This window comes from Acinonyx jubatus, chromosome C2 (assembly GCF_027475565.1).
Source record: "Acinonyx jubatus isolate Ajub_Pintada_27869175 chromosome C2, VMU_Ajub_asm_v1.0, whole genome shotgun sequence".
NCBI lineage: Eukaryota > Metazoa > Chordata > Mammalia > Carnivora > Felidae > Acinonyx > Acinonyx jubatus.
Window position 1 is genome coordinate 122,686,555 of NC_069384.1, and position 21,539 is coordinate 122,708,093.

Below are 21,539 nucleotides of genomic sequence, written 5' to 3' on the forward strand. Positions count from 1 at the left end.
CTAGCCCCAGGTGACTATTGAGCACTTGAAATGTGGCTGGTGTAATAAAGGACTTGAATTTTTAATTGTATGTAATTTTACTTAAATAGCCACATGACTAATGGCTCCCATATCAGACAGAGCAAGTGTAGAAAACGGAGAATCAATCCCTCCTCTCACAGAGGATTACCATGTGAGAATAGACAGGAGATACTGTGATGAAGGGTCCTACTATTAAACCATATCCTGCCTTGAAAGACCATAAGAGTACTGAATGAATTCTCAAGCACTCACTGTCCTGACGAGGCACTCTCTGAGTGTGCTTGGGTGGGCCTGCTTCCCGCTGTTGCTATCTCCCCACACCATATGCAGCTTTTTTTTTTTTTAATATTTATGTATTTATTTTGAGACTGAGAGAGAGGGATCACATGCAAGCAGGGGGAGGGGCAGAGATAGGAAGAGAGAGAGAATCCCAAGCAGACTCTGCACTGTCAGCACGGAGCCCAACGTGGGGCTCGATCTCATGAATCATAAGATCGTGATCTGAGGTGAAGAGTTAGACACTCAACTGATGAGCCACCCAGGTGCCCCAGCAACTCTGACTTTAGTAAATACTGCCTGAGGATGCAAGTGAGGCATGCTGGTGTAAAGAAGTTTGTTTTCTTTCTCTTGTTAATTTGTCCCTACTGTGCTGATTAAACAAAATGACTACATTTCCAGAAACCCATTTTTAATTAAATTCTTCTGTGACATGACTTGACATTAAGTTTCCAGATAGAAAATGTTTCTCATTTTCTCCAGTTAAACTAACCATGTCATTATGTACCAACTGCTTTAAACTAAAGAGACTATCTGCATAGGTTAAAAATATACAAAGACATCCATTTTTAGAAACACAAATCAAGCAGCACCCATTTTATTTTATAGTGTTTATTATAGTTAAAGTTCCTCTTGTAAAACATTAGTGATTTTGGTCCATATCTTATTTTCCATTTGGCTTTAAAACACTTTACATTATTTACAAAATAAATTGCAATTTTTATGATTGTACATAATTTTTTTTTGACCCTTGGAATATTACCATTTTAAGTAACTAAAAAATAAACAGTTGGGAGACTAAGTGTACTAAAAAGTACATCTTGAACATATTTAATTACCACAGTAATTTAAAAGTCTTGATCTTTACTTCTTAAGATTAAAATGCACCATCATGAAGTCATTCAAGAATCTCCGGAATTTCTCTATCATCCACAATGAGACTATGGATAATCCCTTCTTTCCGCTTCCCACTACTGACAGCCTTTATGTAACAGTCATGGTTCCCAACACTGAAGTGAGTTTCAGTCCCGTCATCTACAAACTCACCCTAGGCCAACAAAAGAAGGAGGAATTAGTGTTCCAGAAACATTTATCTTCGTCTAGAGCATTAACACCATCTAAAAGCGTAGTATAATGAAGTATCTATCAGCTAAATGTTAAACTTTGGAAAATTAAAGTTAGAACCTTGTATTGCTAGATGCTTTTACATCTCTGCTATGAACCGAAAATTTCTTACCTGTACCCCTCATTATAGAATCTTATGTTTCAGGGGGGAAAAAAAACCCTTACACCACGTGGCTAGGTGACTATAACATGTTCTATGTAGACAGTATCAACTATTTTTAAAAGTAAAAATGATAAACATGATAGCAAACACATACTTTATACCAAGTTACTTGTTCTATATCAAGAACAGCTCGCATGCATTATTTTAGGGTGTCCTCGCATAGCCCTGTCTATAGACTAGAAGTACTATTACTATAGTCCTAGAAGTATTATTACTATCCACACTGCAGAGGTGAGGAGGTTGAGGCACAGAGTGGTGAAATAGTTGCTGAGGGCCCCCTTCAGGAAGGGATGGGATGTTCTTACCCACTCTGAAAATCTGATTCCTCAGAATGTAAGGTGATTTACTGTAAAACACACAGGTCACATAGAAGCAAACACTACCGAGTCTAGACCCGTTCTTCCAGACACAGTAGCCACCGGCCACAGGTGGCAATTGAGCACGTGAGATGTGGGGACTCTGAAATGCAACGTGCTATTTAAACGTAAAATATACACTGAGTTTGGAAGACTGAGAATGAAACAGAGAATGTAAAACAACTCTAAAAACTTTTTATGTTGATTACATGTTAAATGATAATATTTTGGATATACTGATTTAAACCAAATATATTATTAAGATGAATTTCATCTTAAGACTTTTTAGTGTGGCTGCTAGAAAAGTTACACAAGAAACTCGTATCTGTGGCTCATATTGTATTTCTACTGAACATCTAGAGTAAAAAGATCGGGGCCAAGTAGTACAGAGAAGGAAGGAACAGGAGGCTTGGAGGATAAACGTGAATTCTGCCAGAAAGGAAAGAAATGACAAGCAGACTTAAAACTTGGCTATGAGCTTCCTGGCAGCCAAAGTGGACAGAGCAAGGTCCCGTAGCTGATATTATCCAACCAATGAAAGCATGGGATGCACTGGGTAGAGCTTTTTCTGAGCTCTGAGAAGATTCTGGCCAATGGCTCTTTATGGGAGGTGTACTGACACCTTGCGGGGGCACAATCTCACAGATACATAATCTTGGTCATGAGGCTTTGAGATGAAAAGAAAAAGGAGAGAAAATAAACTAACTCAGGTGTGCACTGTGCTGGGGAAGGCTGCCCAGACACAGAGCTGCCAACACCACACTGCAAATTAGGTTGTAGTTACAATAAGGAAGCAACTGGGTTGTAAAGGGCTATTGTCCAAACACTTGTGCTTCCCTGTTAATAACTGAAGAACAAAGACATTGTGGATAAACATTATCGTTAAGTTCTTATTTACGACCACAGACCACATTCTTAACACCACAAAACAATGTTCTCTTTACATCTGCACTGGAGAATTCCTTGAGGGTGGGAGGGAAGGGGATTAAAAACTGATGATTGAGCATCTAGAGAATTCCAGGGTAGGAAAGAAAGAACAGCAAGAACCACCAGGTGTGGCATTGGGTACACAGCAGGTGCCTGATCTACGTTAATGGATTCCACAAGGGGCCGTGAAACACTGAAGTGCTCACCAAGCCTCTCTGAATAAAAGAAGTCTCTAACAGTGGATTTAACTTGGAGAGTGAGTGGCTCAAGCTCTGGGGATCGTTGAGTGAGCCCTGGTTAAATATCCCTTCAAGAATTCATACCAGGAGTAAGAAAGAGAGAGGCATTTATCTTTGTAACTTCTGATTTCTGGCGTGGGCACTTCCTCAGAAGCAGACAGCCACGAGACCCAGCAGGTCTTCGGTAGCCTGCTGAATAAATTCATCCCGGACCTCCTGCCTTCCGAGCACCTCTCCCCACCTTCCTATCCCGACAACAGACAAGGAGACAATGGCAGCAACTACAATGTGCAACTAGCTAAAACGTAACAACAGCAGAGTCTTGTCACCTCTAGCCCAGAAGGCCACGTCTGAGCTAGCATGACAGGTGGGTACAAGGGATGGTGCCCCCTGCTGGCCAGCAGACCCCACAGCCCTCCGGAATGTCCACCCAGGGACGTGAGCTCCCAGTCCCACACTCTGTGCTTTCCATACTGGTCTCCTCTGTCTCCACTTGCTCCCTGTGCTGTGCACACCGCTATTACTTCATCCTCACCGAATTCATCCCAATATCCATCCCACATAACAATGCAAGCAGCTGACGGCAGGGGCCCAACACTCTGGGGTGTGACGGGGATGTCGTGCTTGGCCTCAATGAGCGGTGTACCCTCCTGGCACTGCTGGTCTACAAATTCCACTTGTCTTCTGGGGTTTGCGACAGTGCCCTTTCCTCTCTGCCTTTGTGTCATCCGACACTGTGCACAGCACTTCTTTCTCAAAAACTTTTCTTTTAGAGAAGTACTATCTGCTTTGAGTATGGTATATGTAAAGCCTTCCTATTCAAAGTGTGACCCGTGGGCCGACAAGCAGCATTGGCAGCACCAAGGGAAGTGTCACAGTTTGCATTTAACAAGATCCCAGGTGATTCCTATGCATGCAGATTTGAGAAGTGGAGGTGTAGAGCCCCACCTGAACTTGGAAAAACACAGGAGGAGGCCAAACTTTGGGGGGGGGGCAGTTTTTGATGTGTGGATGCTTTTTAGGACAGAGTCTGGTCCAGGCGAGGAAAGGTGCCAGCTGGTGAGAGCTGATGCCAGCTCGCAACATAAGGTGTTTCCATGCCCTTCCTGTCCCCAGGCGCTGTCTGGGAAAGGTCTTCAGAATTTGGAGTCAAGGGTACTTCATCTTGTTCTTAGAGGTTAACCGAGATGACCTTGGTTAATTATCAATCTCCACAATTAGGAAATGCAGCAACATTTCAATGGCAACTACACTCATGGTACTAAGAGTAATCAGAGGGTCAACTTACTGCTGTCTCCATTCTTTTACCATTACACCATACGTCCATAGTGTCTTTTTCTGTAAAAGTAACAAATTAAAAAAAATTATACTCTATGACTCAAAGTTAACTCTTCATTATTTTAAGAAAAGTTTGATATACTAGATTTTGAAATGTACTCATGGCTTTCAAATTCTCCTAAATTTGAAGACACTATGTTTACTCTTGGTTCACAGACAAAACAAAAATGAAACAAAACGCTCTTTTAGGAGAAAATCATGGTCTCAGTACAAATGGATGAAGCCTTGTCAAACAAAATAAACACCACAGCACAAACTTCAGTATTTAAGAGGATGCACAGAAATGAATGTGAGGAAGGAGCTTTTCACATGGACTGTCATCGTGACCAGATGACTCCCCTGTCTGTCACACTGACCCACCTGGATGACGGCACAGAAAGGCCACCAAGAAAGGCTGCCACGAGGTTCACACAGGCTGGACAGCACGTCAGGCTTAGAAATTTAGCCTTTAATTTCCTACTGGATAGCACAAGAATCTCTATTCATTTTTTGCAATAGTTTCACTTTGGGGAAAATTATTGGATCATAAAAAATCAACAACACAGGTATACCTGGTGGCTGTGCTGGGTATGGTGCTACTGGGTATGCGCTGGGTATAGAGCCAAGTGCTGCCACGATACGCTTGGCTGTTGGTTAAGCTGCCAGAGCTCACTTCGGGAGGCGTGTATATGTGTGCGCGTGTGCACAATATATGTGCGTTTTGGGAGAGGATCCCCAGGCCTGCTTGTAAATATTAGTGTGCTGGCAGGTGGCAGGAGAGAAAACTGCAGTCATTAAGCAGCCAGAAGATGAGCTGTAGGTGTTGTAACGAAGGCTGGAAAGAATCGTGACCTGTGTGCGCAGGATGCCCAGGAGGCAAAAACTTGCCTGGGGGTCAAGGCTGAGGTGCCAGTCAGGGGCTTAATTGTGATAGGCCATCTACTCCAGGAACACAGTCTAACAGGGATCCTTTTCTCCCCACACCTTGAGATGGGAGCCTCAGAGAGTGGAGGGAGGCCTTTGAGCTGGGCTAAAGGGAGACAGAGGCAGAGGGGCCCAAAAGATGTGGGCAGATGTTGCCCTAGTGGCCTCCTGAGCGGGAGGCTTCACCAGCCGCAGCTGCAGGGAAACCCAGCTTGTCCCAACAGCTGATCAGAGTGCACAGTGCTAAAATAAGCATGGTGGTGGTGAAAACTGGAATTTTATTTAGTGTGCTTGCTGGACATGTGCTTGCACGCAGATTCCTTCTAAAGCTATTTTTAATGTACCTCTGAAGAAACCTGCTAATCCAGAAACCATAAAAGAAAAATGGGACAAATCTGACTACATAAAAGAATATTTCTGCATGGTTTAAAAAACCATGTACACACATAAGCAAACTCATACAATAGATGACAAACTGGGAAAAATGAAGTGAAGCTCACAGCACAGACAAAAGTCTAATCTTGAGAAAAAGACCAAGAGCCCCAAAGAAAATGGGTCAAAGGACACGAAGATACATTATCAGAAAAGAAATACAAAAGGACCTCAAACATGAAAAGATGCTCAACTTCACTTAATTTTGAAAAAGGCAAATATGAACAACACTGAAATACCACGTTTCATGCAGCAGAATATCAAAAAAATAACAAAATCTGACACCATGCTCAGCTGGAGAACCTGTGGGGAAATGGGTACTTGGGAGCACAAACCAGTAGAAGCACCAGGAGGGACAACCGGGCACCATCTCCTCAAACAACAAGGGCAGTGATGTTGGATCCAGCGACCCTACTTTCCCACTTCTGGGATTTTATGCTAAAGGGATATGTGAACCAAATTCCAAGAGGCAGGTGAACAAAGCTATTCATCCAACACTGCTTCTAACAGCAGCAGGTTAGAAATAGCCCAAACGCCCATCTGTCAGGGATGAGTTAAATAAACTATTTTACTGACTACTGAGACTTACTCCGCAGCTATAAAAAAAAGTATGAGAAACTTCTTTATGTGCTGGTAGAAGAGGATCCTCCGAATATACAAATAAGTCAATAAAACAAGAGGCTTTTATGAAATAAGGCAGTAGTAAAATATTTGTATTTGCTTGACTCTGAATAATGAAACACTGGAAGGGCTCATTATTAAAAAAAAAAAAAAAGCTTATCTTTATTGAGGAAACAGGGTGGATGGGAATAGGGGTGGAAAGAAATTTCTGCATATATCTTTTCCCATCATTATGATTTCTGAATCATATAAGTATAGCACCTATTCAAGTATGTATGTTAAAAAAAAGAACATATCTATCTGATAAAGTATTCAGTCATTGCTGCTCAGAAGTGGATTCAGTGAGTCATAGGAGGTCCTGGAGCATGTGCGTCTTGGAGCCTCTTCCCTCTGCCTTCCTGCAGCTTTCCTAAAAATAATGAGCATCTTTATCGTATGCCCAGATTATGCTCCTGAAATACCACTTGCCTCTACTAGAAACCAGGGCATTTTGGAAAAAGGGGTGATTTCATGTCTGAGTAGAAAATGTTCAAATGAGCCTAAGACATCTTGTCATACCAGATTGCAAGGAAGCTTTCAATGTCTACCAAGGATGTGTCAAAAGGACTCAGGAGTAAATCTAAACAATACACCATTGGCCAAAACTGGGACAATGTGAGGGTCAATAAGGATAATAACTTCAATTTGTTGTGACACACACCAAATTGTTTAAATCCATGAGTTAATAACGACCAAAAAACCGTAAACAATCACCTTTAGAGGAGAATATGTTCCAATTCAGTATTTTGAAAACTGGTAAAGGCAAAACAAGTGTTATTCTGCATTTGTTATACAAATTGTAACTCTGTGCAACCAGACAGATGACAGGAAGTTTCTTATTTTAGAAATATTCCAGAATATCACCATTTGGCAACTGCTAATGAATTAATGGATACAAACATTAGGTATTAAAGGTTGGCGACATAAAAAAAAAACATGTGCCTCTTGATATAACGAAACAACATGTGCCTCTTGATATAACGAAATTATAAAGTAGTGTTGCCAGAAAAAAAAAATCAAAGCTAAATCTGACCAATTCTTCAGTCAACTACCAATGTATAGGAAATATTAGAGAAATGCAGGTGCCTGGCTGGCCCAGTTGGTAGAGCATGCGACTCTTGATCTCAGGGTTGTAAGTTTGAGCCCCACACTGGGTAACAGAGATTACTTAAAAATAAAACATTTAAAAATATATATACTTTTTAAAAAAGGAAAAAGAAACAGAGAAACATCACAGAAATGCAATCCACAAAATCCATGTACTTCCAGCCAGTGCTCCAAACATTTTTCATTCTTTTTTAAGATTTTATTTTTAAGTAGTCTCTATACCAACATGGGGTTCAAACTCACAACCCTGAGATCATACTCAAAATCCTGAGCCAGTCAGGAGCCCCAACATTTTTCATTTTATTTATTTATTTTTTTTTTTGAATATTTATTTTTGAGAGAGAGAGACACACACACACAGCATGAGCGGGAGGAGGGGCAGAGAGAGAGGGAGACACAGAATCCAAAGCAGGCTCCAGGCTCTGAGCTGTCAGCACAGAGCCCAAGCCACGAGATCATGACCTGAGCCGAAGTCGGACGCTTAACCGACTGAGCCACCCAGGCGCCCCAGCAACATTTTTCATTCTTAAAAAAATTTTTATAAAACGGTATTTGTAGGGGTGCCTGGGTGGTTCAGTCGGTTAGGCACCTGACTCTTGATTCTGGCTCAGGTCACGACCTCACCATTCGTGAATTCAAGCCTCGCATGGGCTTTTCCCTAACAACTCAGAGCCTGCTTGGGATTCTGTCTCCCTCTCTCGCTGCCCCTTCCCCCTCACTCAAAAGTAAATAAATAAACTTAAAAAAAATAAAAAGGCATTTTCTAGCATTTGACTAGACTGCAGAATCTTTACAGGTATGGACAACATCTCTTCATCTATGTATCCTCAGTGACTGATATGCTAACTGGTATTTCGTAGGTACTCGATATCATCTAAATAAGTGAATCAATGAATTAATGAGATGATCCAAATGGTCTTAATGATTTGAGAAGCAGGAAATACTTGGAGTACCAGAAGAGAGAAAGGATAGTAACTGGTAAATATTTGTCTCTTAAGTTTTGTAGGCCTGGTAGAAACAACACAGATGGCAATCTGTAACAAAAAAACTTAGTTTAAAGATCAATGGCTTACTACGTTTTATTTTTTAATCTACTTTATCTGGACTTTGACAATTTTGATCTGTTGCAGTACTAAACCTATTGCTACCTGGAGAAAAAGTCCCTGGTTATTAATCAATCTTAGATTTCCAACGGTCTTTTTTTTTTTTTTTTAATGTTTATTTATTTTTGAGAGAGAGAGAGAGAGAGAGAGAGACAGAATTGGAAGCAGGCTCCAGGCTCCAACCTATCAGCAGAGAGCCCGACGTGGGGCTTAAACTCATGAACCATGAGATCATGACCTGAGCTGAAGCTGGACGCTTAACCAACTGAGCCACCCAGGTGCCCCTCCAACTGTCTTTACACATCCTTTTAAAGAGAAATATAATAATATTAAATAATAGAAATATCAATAATAAATAGCAAATGTCTACATCAATATTTCTCTTTTTTTTAACCTGTTTATCATCCTCAAAACTGTCACTATAAAATCTGGTTCTCACATATCAATTAAATGAATACTTCATTCACACAAGACACATCAAAAATACACCTACGCTGGGGCGTCTGGGTGGCTCAGTCAGTTGAGGGTCTGACTTTGGTTTGAGTCATGATCTCATGGTTCATGAGTTCAAGCCCCACATTGGCCTCTGTACTGACAGCTCCGAGCCTGGAGCCTGCTTCCAATTCTGTGTTTCCCTCTCCTGCCCCTCCCCCCAACTAGTGTACCCACTCTCTCTCTCTCTCTCTCTCTCTCTCTCTCTCTCTAATAAACAAACATTAAAAAAAAAAAAAAAAAAGAAAAATATACCTACCCTTACACTCTGTCTATTCAAAGCTCTCACAAGAGGGACTAATTAACAACCATCATAAAAAGCCAATGAATTCTGCAGAAACAGCACTCACCCAAAACGACTCTAAAGTCCTCACCATCCAAATGTAATACCCAAGTATTGGTGGTTTTTGACCTGTTCTCCATATACTTCTTGAGACTCTTCCCATTAATTTCCAGAGTATATTCATATGCAAATCCACTGATAGCATCTATATTTATCGTTGCTTTTGTCTTTGCAGCTCCAACACAGAAGGTTTCTTTGCCCACTAATTTGAACATCCATTCTTTTCTTATCTCTTCCTAAGCAATAAAACATAAAAGTTGAAAACACACAAATGGAAGAAAATTTAATATTTATAGAAATGCTATAATTTAAAAAATTTTAAGTTTATTTATTTTGAGAGAGAGAGCAAGTGATTGTGGGGGAGGGGTAGAGAGAGAAGGAGAGAATCCCAAGCAGGCTCTGTGCTGTCAGCAAGGAGCCTGATGAGGGGCTTGAACTCACAAACCATGAGATCGTGACCTGAGCCGAAATTGAGTCATATGCATAACTGACTGAGCCAGGCACCCCAAGAAATGGTATAATTAAAGTGAGTAAATAGCAGTGCTATTTAGGTATAATTTTATTCTTTCATGATCCAAATATTTTACAAAATAAAAGCACTTGAAGTTTAAATGTTATATAGTTTATGGATTCTGTAACTATAAATAGTTTGCTTTGTCCAGCAAAATGATACAGGCCAAAATATAAAGATAACCACTGTAAGAGAAAAGCCCTGAATTCATACATGAAGAATCTATATTAACAAAATCAAGCATTTTTTCCCTACCTTCCCATCTACATATACCACTCGTTTGCCTGATGTGGTCCCATGTTCAAATTCAATCTTATGGACTCCGTCACTTAAAGCAACATCCCAAACGGCTACGAGATCCGTCATTTTTTCCAGGCTATAAGGAGGGCTAAGGGAATAAAATGAAGCAATTATAATAGACCAAAAACAGTAATTTATCTTTCCAGGTAAAAATATCAGATTTTTTAACCCATAAAATTAGAAAATGTTAAAGTGATAGTAACTGAGAAATTCTACTCACAGTACATATAACTATCTTCTCCCTCTTGTGCACTCTTCCTTTAAGATGAAACTACTATATATGGGTATGTAGTCGGATAATTCCAAACAAAGTCACCTTAATATTAATAGGATTAAGAGCCAATCAGTTTATCCAGGATAGTATTCTAAGCTTGGCTACAGAATAATGCTTGGAAAGGTCAGTAAAAAGTCTCTACTTCTCCCCTGCACCCCCATTTAGAAAGCACAGTATTTAATTCTGGTTTTTCTTCCTCAGATCCATTCACTCCAAAACAAAAACTCTCCAAACATTTCATACTTAAACCAATTAGGATTCATTTTAACAAAAAGGGTTCTAATTCATTATACTAAGAAAAATAAAAGTCATAGAAGAAATGTCCTATAATAAGAGAGAAAAAAATGGAAAATGGTAATTCTTGTCTTTACTATAGTAATCTTATTTAAAAAATAAAGGATTCTGTTTTGTCATAAGGTTCTGGCACAAATTAAATACATATGTTTGATATTAATATGTTAATATAAAATATATAGCATTCATCCTATATGAGTCCTGTGTGAATGACATGTTATATAAGACATACATAAAATATTTTTGAGCCTGTTCTTTTAACTACATCTTACTCCTTATTCACTCTAATGTCTTTTGTGTGCTCTAAATCAGAAATGGTAAATGGATTTTTTGTCATTTTGAAGTGACTGCCAGGAACTCTGTGCTAAGATGGGTTTGGAGACCTTATATCAGGCCCTACGGGAAAAGACGTGCCATGTTGGTGGCAGCCACCTACATGCCAAGTGTTTACTACCCTTGCTTTAAATCACAGAAAAGCAAAACCAAGCATTCCGCAACTTTACAAAATGTGTGCTTAACAAAAGTAGCCTGGATAAATAACTCCTGAGTGATTAAAACAATCTTGAAAATTTCAAAAGCTAGTTTTACTGCCATGCAAGACATTTACCTTTCGTCATCTTCAAAGATAGGACTGTCATCTCCAGATGCCATGGTTGGCAAAATAGCCTTTAATCCAATTAGCAGCCAGGAAAGAAGAAAGCAGAATTGCAGCAAAGAAAGATTGAGAGCAACAAAGATAACATCTGCAAAGGGTTTTTTCTAAGTTTGCAATCCATTTCTTAAATTGCATGCAGTTTCTGATGAAACCAGCTTTTACATACAATAGAATTGCAACCTCCAATTTCAGGAAAAGAAATTAAGTCATGCACATTGGCCAATCATATTTTTCCCTGTTATAAATGTATAATTTCCTAAAGCTAGAGAATAAACTTTAGTTTATTCCAAATATTATACCACATCAGAGCTGCAAGAGACCTAGAGGTCCTCTGGGTCCTGTGCTTCTCAAATCAAGGTATAAGAAGCCCCAAGGGTGTGAGGTGTAGGTCAGGGAATACATAAAACTCCAGGATACACAGAATGCATCTCAGGAAGCATCAATGTTACAGGGTGGTAACAAATTTAAATGCAATCATAATATTAAATTTTAGAATATACATTATGTCGGAATATATAACTTAAAAATTTTGGGGGGGGCACATGGTTAGCTCAGCCAGTAGACCATGCAACTCTTGATCTCGGGGTCGTAAGTTCAAGCCTCACGTTGGGTATAGAGCTTACTTAATAAAAAATATAATAAATTTTTAAAAATTTTTTTAGAGAACTTCAAAGAAATGACAAGTTTGCAGGTAGCAGCCAAGGATATGCTAGTGCTGTTTCCCAACAGCAAACTTAATTTATCCACTTACTCGACCCCACTTAATTTACTAGTGCCAATAATGAATCCACAAAAGTTATGTGGTTTGCTCAGGTCACTAGTAGGGCCTGAGCCAGAATTAGAGCCCAGTACTCCAATGCAAATACCACAGAATTAACTGGGCTATAATACTAATTAAATTTTACTAAAATCAAAAGCACACATATTCACACATGCATAGGAAACCCTCCACATTTGGAGATTTGAGATTAACAGCCTGTACCCCTGCCAAACCTACCGAAAAATAGGCTCAACTATTTTTTGCTTCCAAAATCTACTCTGGCCTAGCCTTTTCCCTATAGTTGCCCAAGGGTGCTCCCTCCTTGTTAAAAATGGGAGATTGCCCAACTTCTTTAGCTGGAAACAGTCAGAAGCCACAAATTATTTTTAAAAGGATGTCAAAGAAGAAATTAGTACTGATAAAAGCACTCCAACAGGCAAACATACAAATTTTAGAATAAAAATTAGATAAAACTTCAAAACACTTTGTAGCTAGAATAATTTTTTTTTTTTTTTTGGTAGCACCTTAACAATTTGTGAAATTTTCTAGTCTTTCTAGAAGCCCTAGGATATCTCCTATGAAAGTGGAGGGTATCCTGCACCTATAAAAGCAAAGAGAATACATAGCAATAGAGGAAGCCAAACAGAATATAAACTTGGATAAGCCATCCTTTGCACATCAGAGTGGGCTTAGGGATATCATTCAAATTTTGCTTTATAACTTTTAAAGACCTTATAGAGCTCAGTAATTCCGCATTCAAACTTGAAAGAATTGCCCAGTTTTTCCATGACAAGGGACTTTAATATTATCACACTAACATAAAGGCATAGTACTATCTTAATTACAATAACTTCTCATATAGGAGTATAAAAGACAACACAACAAATTAGAAGGGAAGTGAGAAATCAAAATCACATTTATTTTTTGAAATTTTCCCCTAAACTATCAACATTTATTTATACATTCATTTATTTATGGAGCATCTATCTAAGGTGCTAAAAAGCTTTGGAAATTGTGATGGTTGCACCAAATTGTGAATGTGCTTAATGCCACTGAATTGTACCCTTAAGGATGGTTACAATGGCTGGGGCACCTGGGTGGCTGTTGGCTAAGCATCCATCTCCAGCTCAGGTCACGATCTCATGGTTCAAGAGCCCCGCATCAGGCTCTCTGCTGTCAGTACAGAGCCCACTTCAGATCCTCTGTCCCCCTTTCTCTCTGCCCCTACCCTAGTCTCTCACTCTCTCAAAAATAAACATTTAAAAGAAAAAGATGGCTAAAATGGCAAATTTTATGTCATATGTATTTTGCTACTACTTAAAAAAATTAATAGTGTAATATACAAAAAGACACTGTATACTTTAAATGGGTGAATTGTATGGTATGTGAATTATACTTCAACTAAATTGTTAAAAAAAAAAAAAAGACCTAGGTGCCCTTCTGGTAGTGTTTCTTGAAATGTGATTATATCTATAACTGAAAGATGATCACAACTGTCCTTGTTCCCAATATCTCCATTACTCATTGAATAATGATAAATATCTGTCACACATCTCTAAGTTACAAACTGGACTTAATAAACACATGTCATATTCTAAATTCATTCACCTTGCTGATAGTTATCAGTCACTTATGTGCCAGGCACTCAGCTGGACACTAAGCTCAGAGTGAGGGGCTCTAGAGAGACCAAAAGATGACTACAACAGAACCATAGGAGTGTCCTTGAAAAGGGAAGCAGTGAAGGACAGAATGGGCCCACAGAGAAAGGATACTGGCCTGCTAAGTGGGTAAGGAGAGAGAAGAGACTTGGCTTTATCTTTTTTTTTTTAATTTTTTTTTTTAACGTTTTAATTTATTTTTGAGACAGGGAGAGAACGAGCATGAACAGGGGAGGGTCAGAGAGACGGAGACACAGAATCTGAAACAGGCTCCAGGCTCTGAGCTGTCAGCACAGAGCCCAACGCGGGGCTTGAACTCCCGGACCGTGAGATCATGACCTGAGCTGAAGTCGGCCACTTAACTGACTGAGCCACCCAGGCGCCCAGAGACTTGGCTTTAAAACCTGAGAGAATGGGGCACCTGATTGACTCAGTCTGTTAAGTGTCCGACTTCGGCTCAGGTCGTGATCTCACAGTTTGTAAGTTCAAGCCCTACATCCAGCTCTGTGCTGACAGCTCAGAGCCTGGAGCCTGCTTCAGATTCTGTGCCTCCCTCTGTCTCTGCCCCTCTGCCGTTCTGTCTCTCTCTCTCAAAAAAAAAAAAAAATTTTTTTAAGTTTTAAAAAATAAACTCTTATACATACACTTAATTTTCAGGATCATGTGACCACACTGGAAAATGATCATTACAAAGAAAATTCCCTCTATTTAATAACAAAACTTTAAAAATGTAAATGAAAAGGATGGAAAAACAAATTCCATTTTTTTCATGGATGAAGATGATGTCACTCACTCAACACTTTTTACATGTCTTCAAAGAAAACTTAAGTATCTAGACATCAGCGCATCTTTTAAAGTCTCTTCCCTAGCGATCCAACAGTCATGTTTCAGAATATGCTCCAAACATTAAGACGTTTCCACTGTTCATCTAAACCCAGATTGAATTTTGCCTTAAATTGGGTTTTAAGTGTACTGGGTACTGTAATAGTATGTCCAAGCTAAACCCAAGTCAGTTTTGAATTACTAACACATTCATAGTTCCCTTTTCAGCAAAAGCTCTAGGTAAGGCCAGCCACAAGGGAGGTCACTTTTCAACAAGTAGGCGTTCACACTGTACGCCCAGAACCCTGTGAAGCCCTGGGACCTCCAGAAGAGTCAGGAAGCTTCGTGAACCAGGGGGCTCAACGAACTGCTTTCTGTAATAGCTACAAACTGAAAACCACCTGCAAGTTCACCGACAGCGGGGGAGCGGGGCGCGGCGCGGCATCCACGAAGTAAATCACAGTCCGGTCACTCAACAAACTGCACGTACAGCCCGGGCCAGGCCCCGGGGATGGATGCGGCGGTCAGCTTGGCGCACACGAACGCAGTCCAGTGTGGCCAATACAAAGGACCCAGGAAAATACGCGAAGCCACGGGTAGCTGCCCGTAATGCATCCTTTGGCCAAGAAGCCGCGTTACGGCACCTCACGATCTAGGGTCTGCACAAATACGGTCTGCTTGTGCGTCCATGGAAAAAGCGGCAGGAAGTGTATTATCCTAAGGTCGCAGGGCCTGGGCGGGCAGGGGAGACCCGCGGCCTGCCGCTCGGTCCCGCCTCTGCCCTCGGCCCTGCAGACGCGACACGCCCGGAACACCCCAGCACCGCCTGAGGCCTCACCCGCGGCGTCTCACGGGTCCGCGGAAACACCGCCCACCGCTAGCAGCGCCCGCCGCCGCCGCCTCGAGATGGCCGCCGCCGCCGCCGCGCTCCAGCGCAGAGGCTTCTGGGGGCCGCCTCACCTGCGCCGCGGGGCTCACCTGGCCGCCGTGGACCGCGGGAGGCTCTGCGTCGTGGACCCGCAACGCGCGGGTTCGGGCTCTGCCACTTAGGCCGCGTAGGCTTGTTCCCTTCGCCGAGAACCGGACGCCTCCTCCGCGTAAGCTGAAAGCCCGGCAGCCTCCAGTCCCGTGCGCGCCGACTCTCTGGCGCTTCAGGTCCCCGGAGGTGCCCAGCGCAGGCCGCCACCCGCCCCCGCGCACCGCAGACCCAGCCCCGCCCGTTGCCTCAGAGGACGTCTTAGCGCTCTCTGCACGGGCACCTCTCCCCGCCCTTCCCCGCTCCAAACCTTAAGTCCCGCACCGCGTCCAGTCGTCCCGCCAGCCGAGGTTGGTAAGCCCCGCTGATAGCCAGCGCGAGGCTGGACGCCCGGGATAACCTGGTGGCCAAAACAGAACCTGTGTCTTCTCTGAAGCCACCGGGCAGGTAAATCTGATTATGGCCTTCGTTCTTTGAAAATCTGTTTATGGCTCTGGCCGCTTCCATAAGGACCCAAACTCTTTAAGCGGGCATGAGGCCCCGTGTAGATTCTCAGATGATGCAAGCTCTTTCTCCCCGCCCCTGCGGGCCTCTGCGGATGCTCTTCCCTCTGCTGGGCACTCCTCCCTGCTTTTTCCCTTAGTTATCCTCCACTTTCTTGTTGAGCTTGCTCTTCAGATATCATTTCTTAAGGAAAACTGACTTGGCCCTGAAGACTTGCAGCACTTGGAATTCTCCTTAGTCCCTGCCAGGGTGTGTAATTACTTGTGTAATTGTTGCTTAATGTGTAATTTAATAGTAGACTGAGGTCCTTAAAGGCAGGGGCAATGGGTGCTTGGCTCTCACTCTTGCATCTCCCACATCAGCACAGTGCAAGATGCTGAGCAAGTGCGTGAGTGAAAGGGAAGTTGAGAGACAATAGGAAACAATGTATTAATAGATTAATCAGTCTGCAAAGTCATAATGATTGAATTCTTAAGCAAATTATGTTACAAGGATTCTGCTTAGTGAGCACTGATTTCTTGTTTGCTACCTTGTATTGAAAACTCTTCTAAGACAAAGACTCTTCATATTTGTAATTTTCTTCTAAATCAGTGTCTGGAACAGAAAGTTTTCAATAAATGTTGAAAGAATGAGTTAGGGGCGGCAGATAAAAGGCCCAGAGTGGAAATTTTCAGGGATGGGACAGGGCTAAGACACCTCCCTAATTACTTTTTCTTAGTCCTTAGTGAGTTGTTGGGCTAGGACCAGGAAACCTTGGTTGGGAAGCAGCTCAGTGATACTGTTTAAGGAAGGATCATATTTTCTGGTAAAACTTTAGAAATCTGGATATTCTCTACAAGATCAGAAAGGTATAATTTGTTGAATGCTTGCTATGTCCTTATATATTGTCATCTGTTTATTTTCACAATAGTCCAGTGATTGTATTACAGAGAGACCCAAAGCACTTCAGCAGTTGCAGGGCCGGCATGTGGAATGAGGCCTGTGGGATGCAAGAAGTTCATGTTAACAGGGCCTGTTAATAGAAAAGTGTTGATTGTGCTTGAATAAAAATCTGGGCCTGTTCTTAGAGTCCTGCGAAGTTCCTTTGCTCAGGGTCTGCAGAATACATTCATGAGGTACACTCAAGCCTGCACCACGAATAGGCAGTGCCGTCTGATTCCTCCGCTGGCTTGTTCCCCTCTTTTCTCTTTGGGTAGAATTTCTCAGATAACTGGCATTAAGGAACATACCAGTTTAGGCTACATTTTCCACCTACTTATTCCCAGGGGCCCAGGACAGTAGAGGTAGCAATAGTCACTTGTTACCAGACAGGATTGTTATGGAAAGAAAGTCTGAAGAAAACACGGTGAAAGGTATTGAACTTGAGTATAAATGTATTAATTCAAGCTGATTCTGCTTTTGACTCTACGTCCCCCGCCCCAAACTAATCTCTATGCCCAACATGGGGCTCAAACTCACAACCACAAGATCAAGAGTCACATGTCCTACTGACTGAGCCAACCAGGTACCCCATGCTTCTGACTTATTCTCACTCTCAGATTATTAATTTGTTCTTATTTTGGGGGTGGGTGGGTGGCTCAATTGGTTAGGCGTCCTACTATTGATTTTGGCTTGGGGCATAATCTCACCATCATGGGATGGAGCCCCACATTGGGCTCTGTGCTGGGCATGGAGCCTCCTTGGGACTGACTCACTCTCTCTCTCTCTCTCTCTCTCTCTCTCTCTCTCTCCCTCTCTCCCTCTCCCTCCCTCCCTCCTTCTGTCCCTCTGTCCCTCTCTCCCTTTCCCTGTGCCCCTCCCTGCTTTTGTGTGTTTGCTCTCTCTCTCTCAAGGGGATGGGAAAAAAGATTTTATTTTTAAGTAATCTTTATACCAACGTAGGGCTTGAACTTACAACCCCAAGATCAAGAGTCACATGCTCTACTTTAAAATGAAAAAAAAGAAAGAAAAAAAGAATCATGTGCTCTATCAACTGAGCCAGCCAGGCATCTCATCAGTGATGTATTTTAGGAGAGCAGCTAAAAATGTTTTCATTCACCATTCTCCATGTTTTCATTGGGCCTCCATTTGAACAGGGAATTTTTTTTTATAAGTGTTTGTTTATTTGGTGGGGGGGTGTGAGGGAGGGAGGGAGGAAGAGGCAGAGAGAGACAGAGAGAGAGAGAGAATCCCAAGTAGGCTCTGAGCTGTCAGCACAGAGCCTGAGGCAGGGCTCCATCTCAGGGACCATGAGTTCCTGCTCTGAGCCAAAATCAGGAGTAGGACGCATAACTGACCAGGCGCCCTGAAAAGGGAATTGTTAATGCGTTTGACTGATTTCCTGAATTTTTTACACAGTATGAACAGAGATCAAAATAAAAGGGAAAAGTTTTCTAGTCTGATACCTACAAGAATGAAAATTTTCCATATGCCCTTCCAGTATTGGTACAGCCCAACCGCTGGTGATATGTTTAAAGAAAGAGGCACCAGTGCTTGAGAAACAAGCACAGGGCCCAGGATTCTGGCCTCAGAGGGTGGTGTGTCCAGACCAGTGCCAGTAACAACAGTCTCTTGCTGCCGGCCAGGCTGCTGGGGCTTAGGCATCTTCCCCTCAGCCCAAGGAGGCTGTGGCTCTCCCTACACAAACACAGAAAGTGGAGAAGCAGTACAACAGGGTGATTTTGTAGAACTTCAAGAGAAGCTTGAAAATTTCAGGAGAAAGTAGGTTTTGGTTTGAGTCATGTGGAGATTGGGGTTTGTAGATAAACCCTTAATTAGAACAAAGAGCCAAAGGAAGGCGGTACAGACACATATTCCAGTTGGTAAAGATTTGTAAAAATTTGTATCATGTTTATTTTGAAAAATTTAAAAAGCATAGAAAAGTATAGAACAATACCCATATTGCTGCTACCTAGAATTGACTGACCATCATTAAATATTGGCTCAGTGAAAAATTTTAATAGAAGAAAACGTTGCAGATCAAACCCTATTTGATTTGCAACTCCAGCACCATTACTTGCTTCTCTTCCCCAAAGGCCAACATGAACATAAATTTAGTGTTTCCTTCCAAGCTCACCCTCTGTAGTTATATAGAAATTATATACATGAATAGCTTATACCTGTTAGAATGTATATTATCTAAGACAAGAAATAACAAGTGTTGACAAGGATACGGAGAAAAGGAAACCCTTGTGCCCTGTTAGTAGGAATGTAATTTGGTGTAGCTACTGTGGAAAACAGTATGGAGGTTTAAAAAAAATTAAGAATAGAACTATGCTATGATCCAGCACTTTCATTTCTGGGTATAGACACCCCCCCCCGCCCCACCCTGCCACACACACACTATTATTATTATTCAGCTGTAAAAGAGAAGGAAATTCTGCCATTTGTGACAACATGAATGGACCTCAAGGACACTATGCTAAGTGAAATAAGTCAGACAGAGAATGACAAATAATGTATATGTCTCTTATAGGTGGAATCTAAAAAGAAAAGCAAAAATAAGCTCATAGATACAGAGAACAGATTGGTGGCCTTCAGAGGTTGATGGGGGGAGAAATGGGTGGAGGGGTATAAATTTATTAAAAATAATAATGAAGAGGGGTGTTTTGAACTATCCCATTTTGAATTATATATTGTCAATTTATTATTACTAGTGTATTTGGCTTGTCTCTACTATTTTACCTTTAGCTTTCTAATTGTCCCACCTTTGTTCTGCTTTTTATTCTCCTTTCTTGCATTCTTTCAAAAATTGTTTAATGTTTATTTTTGACAGAGAGAGACAGTGTGTGAGTAGGGGAGATGCAGAGAGAAAGGGAGACGCAAAATCAGAAGCAGGCTCCAGGCTCTGAGCTGTCAACACCGAGCCCGACACAGGCTCGAAATCATGACCTGCGAGATCATGACCTGAGCTGACAGGCTCAAACTCATGAACTGCGAGATCATGACCTGAGCTGAAGTCAGACACCTAACCAACTGAGCCACCCAGAAACCCCTCCTTTCTTGAATTCTTAAAAGTAGACTTAGGTTTTGTTTTCTTATTCCACTTTTTCTGTCTACTGGCTTAGAAGTCATTGGCTCTATTCCTCTTCTTCGAATGGCTACCCTTGAAATTTTACATTGCATACTTAACAAGGCCTAAACATCCCACCTCTTCTTACAAACAACACAAGGACCTTGGAATACTCTAACTCCAATGGCTGCCCCCATTTTCATTTTAGTCTGTCCTTTTTTTCAGCCCACAGATTTGCCTTCATGATCATTATACTGTATTACATGATGTTTGTTTAGATTTGTCTACCTGTTTATCATTTTTTCTCAACAATCCCTGCATCTCAGACTTGTCTTTGATCACTTGTCTTCTTTCTAAAGTACATACTTAGAAGTTATTTTAGTGTAGGTCTATTGGTGATTTTTTTAAAAATTTTATTTTGAGATAATTGTATCTGGGAGCTCGGGAGATCCACTGATCTGGACCCACTTTAACATGCTTCCAGAGTCCTAGTCAATGCAGGAATCTTGGGCTCAGTTCCCCCTGACTTGCTCCTGACTGTGCTGAGTAGGTATTTACGTATAGGTAACACTCCTCTCGATATGTGTATCTCTCATAGCTTTGGGTTCAGCTCAAAATTTTGTTTCATCTCCTTTGAGATTTGCTTTCTGGAAAACCAGAAAGGAAATGATTATTATTTTGTAAATGTTTATTTATATTGAGAGAGAGAGAGAACGAATGAGGGGAGGGACAGAGAGGGAGATAAGAGAATGCCAAGCACACTCCACACTGTCAGTGGAGAGCTCTATGTGGGGCTTAATCTCACAAACCATGAAATTATGACATCAACTGAAATCAAGAGTTGGATGCTTAACCAACTGAGCCATCCAGGTGCCCCTATTATTATTTTTTTAGTATAAAAAGAAAAAAAATTATATAAGTAATGTTCTTAGGTATGATAGAGCCCTGCTTTTGAAAAATTATTTGAGGGGCGCCTGGGTGGCTCAGTCGGTTGAGCGCCGGACTTCAGCTAAGGTCACGATCTCACAGTTTGTGAGTTGGAGCCCCGCGTCAGGCTCTGGGCTGATGGCTCGGAGCCTGGAGCCTGCTTCCGATTCTGTGTCTCCCTCTCTCTCTGCCCCTCCCCCATTCATGCTCTGTCTCTCTCTGTCTCAAAAATAAATAAACATTAAAAAAAATTTTTTGAAAAATTATTTGAGGGGTGCCTGACTGGTTTAGTCAGCGGAGCATGCAACTCTTGATCTCGGGGTTGTGAGTTCAAGCCCCGTGTTAAGTGTAGAGATTACTTAAATATAAAATCTTTAAAAAA

At 41.5% G+C, this 21,539-nt stretch overlaps 2 protein-coding genes across 11 annotated transcripts in view; one reads left to right on the forward strand and one right to left on the reverse strand.

Moving 5' to 3' along the window:
* Positions 1-893: 893 nt before the first annotated feature.
* FAIM (Fas apoptotic inhibitory molecule) lies at positions 894-16,311 on the reverse strand. Of its 6 annotated transcripts, none has more exons than XM_027061757.2 (6): positions 15,738-15,925; positions 11,472-11,530; positions 10,252-10,384; positions 9,493-9,721; positions 4,396-4,445; positions 894-1,345 (listed from the first exon to the last, which is right to left on the reverse strand). In XM_027061757.2, exons 2-6 carry the CDS (start codon positions 11,513-11,515, stop codon positions 1,196-1,198), a joined length of 606 nt encoding a protein of 201 aa, XP_026917558.1. In that variant the 5' UTR covers positions 11,516-11,530; positions 15,738-15,925; the 3' UTR covers positions 894-1,195. The 6 variants fall into 6 exon arrangements, with proteins under 6 accessions (XP_026917558.1, XP_014937966.1, XP_014937967.2 ...); XM_015082480.3 differs by lacking the exon at positions 15,738-15,925 and adding an exon at positions 15,161-15,605; XM_015082481.3 differs by lacking the exons at positions 11,472-11,530; positions 15,738-15,925 and adding an exon at positions 16,046-16,311.
* Positions 16,043-21,539, forward strand: part of CEP70 (centrosomal protein 70) — an 84,449-nt gene continuing 78,952 nt past the window's right edge. For 3 of the 5 annotated variants that reach the window (XM_053221395.1, XM_015082471.3, XM_053221398.1), the window contains exon 1: positions 16,043-16,182. The gene's annotated coding sequence lies outside the window, so the exon portion shown is untranslated. The remainder of the gene's footprint in view (positions 16,183-21,539) is intronic. The other 2 variants (XM_053221396.1, XM_027061746.2) reach the window with 1 other exon arrangement.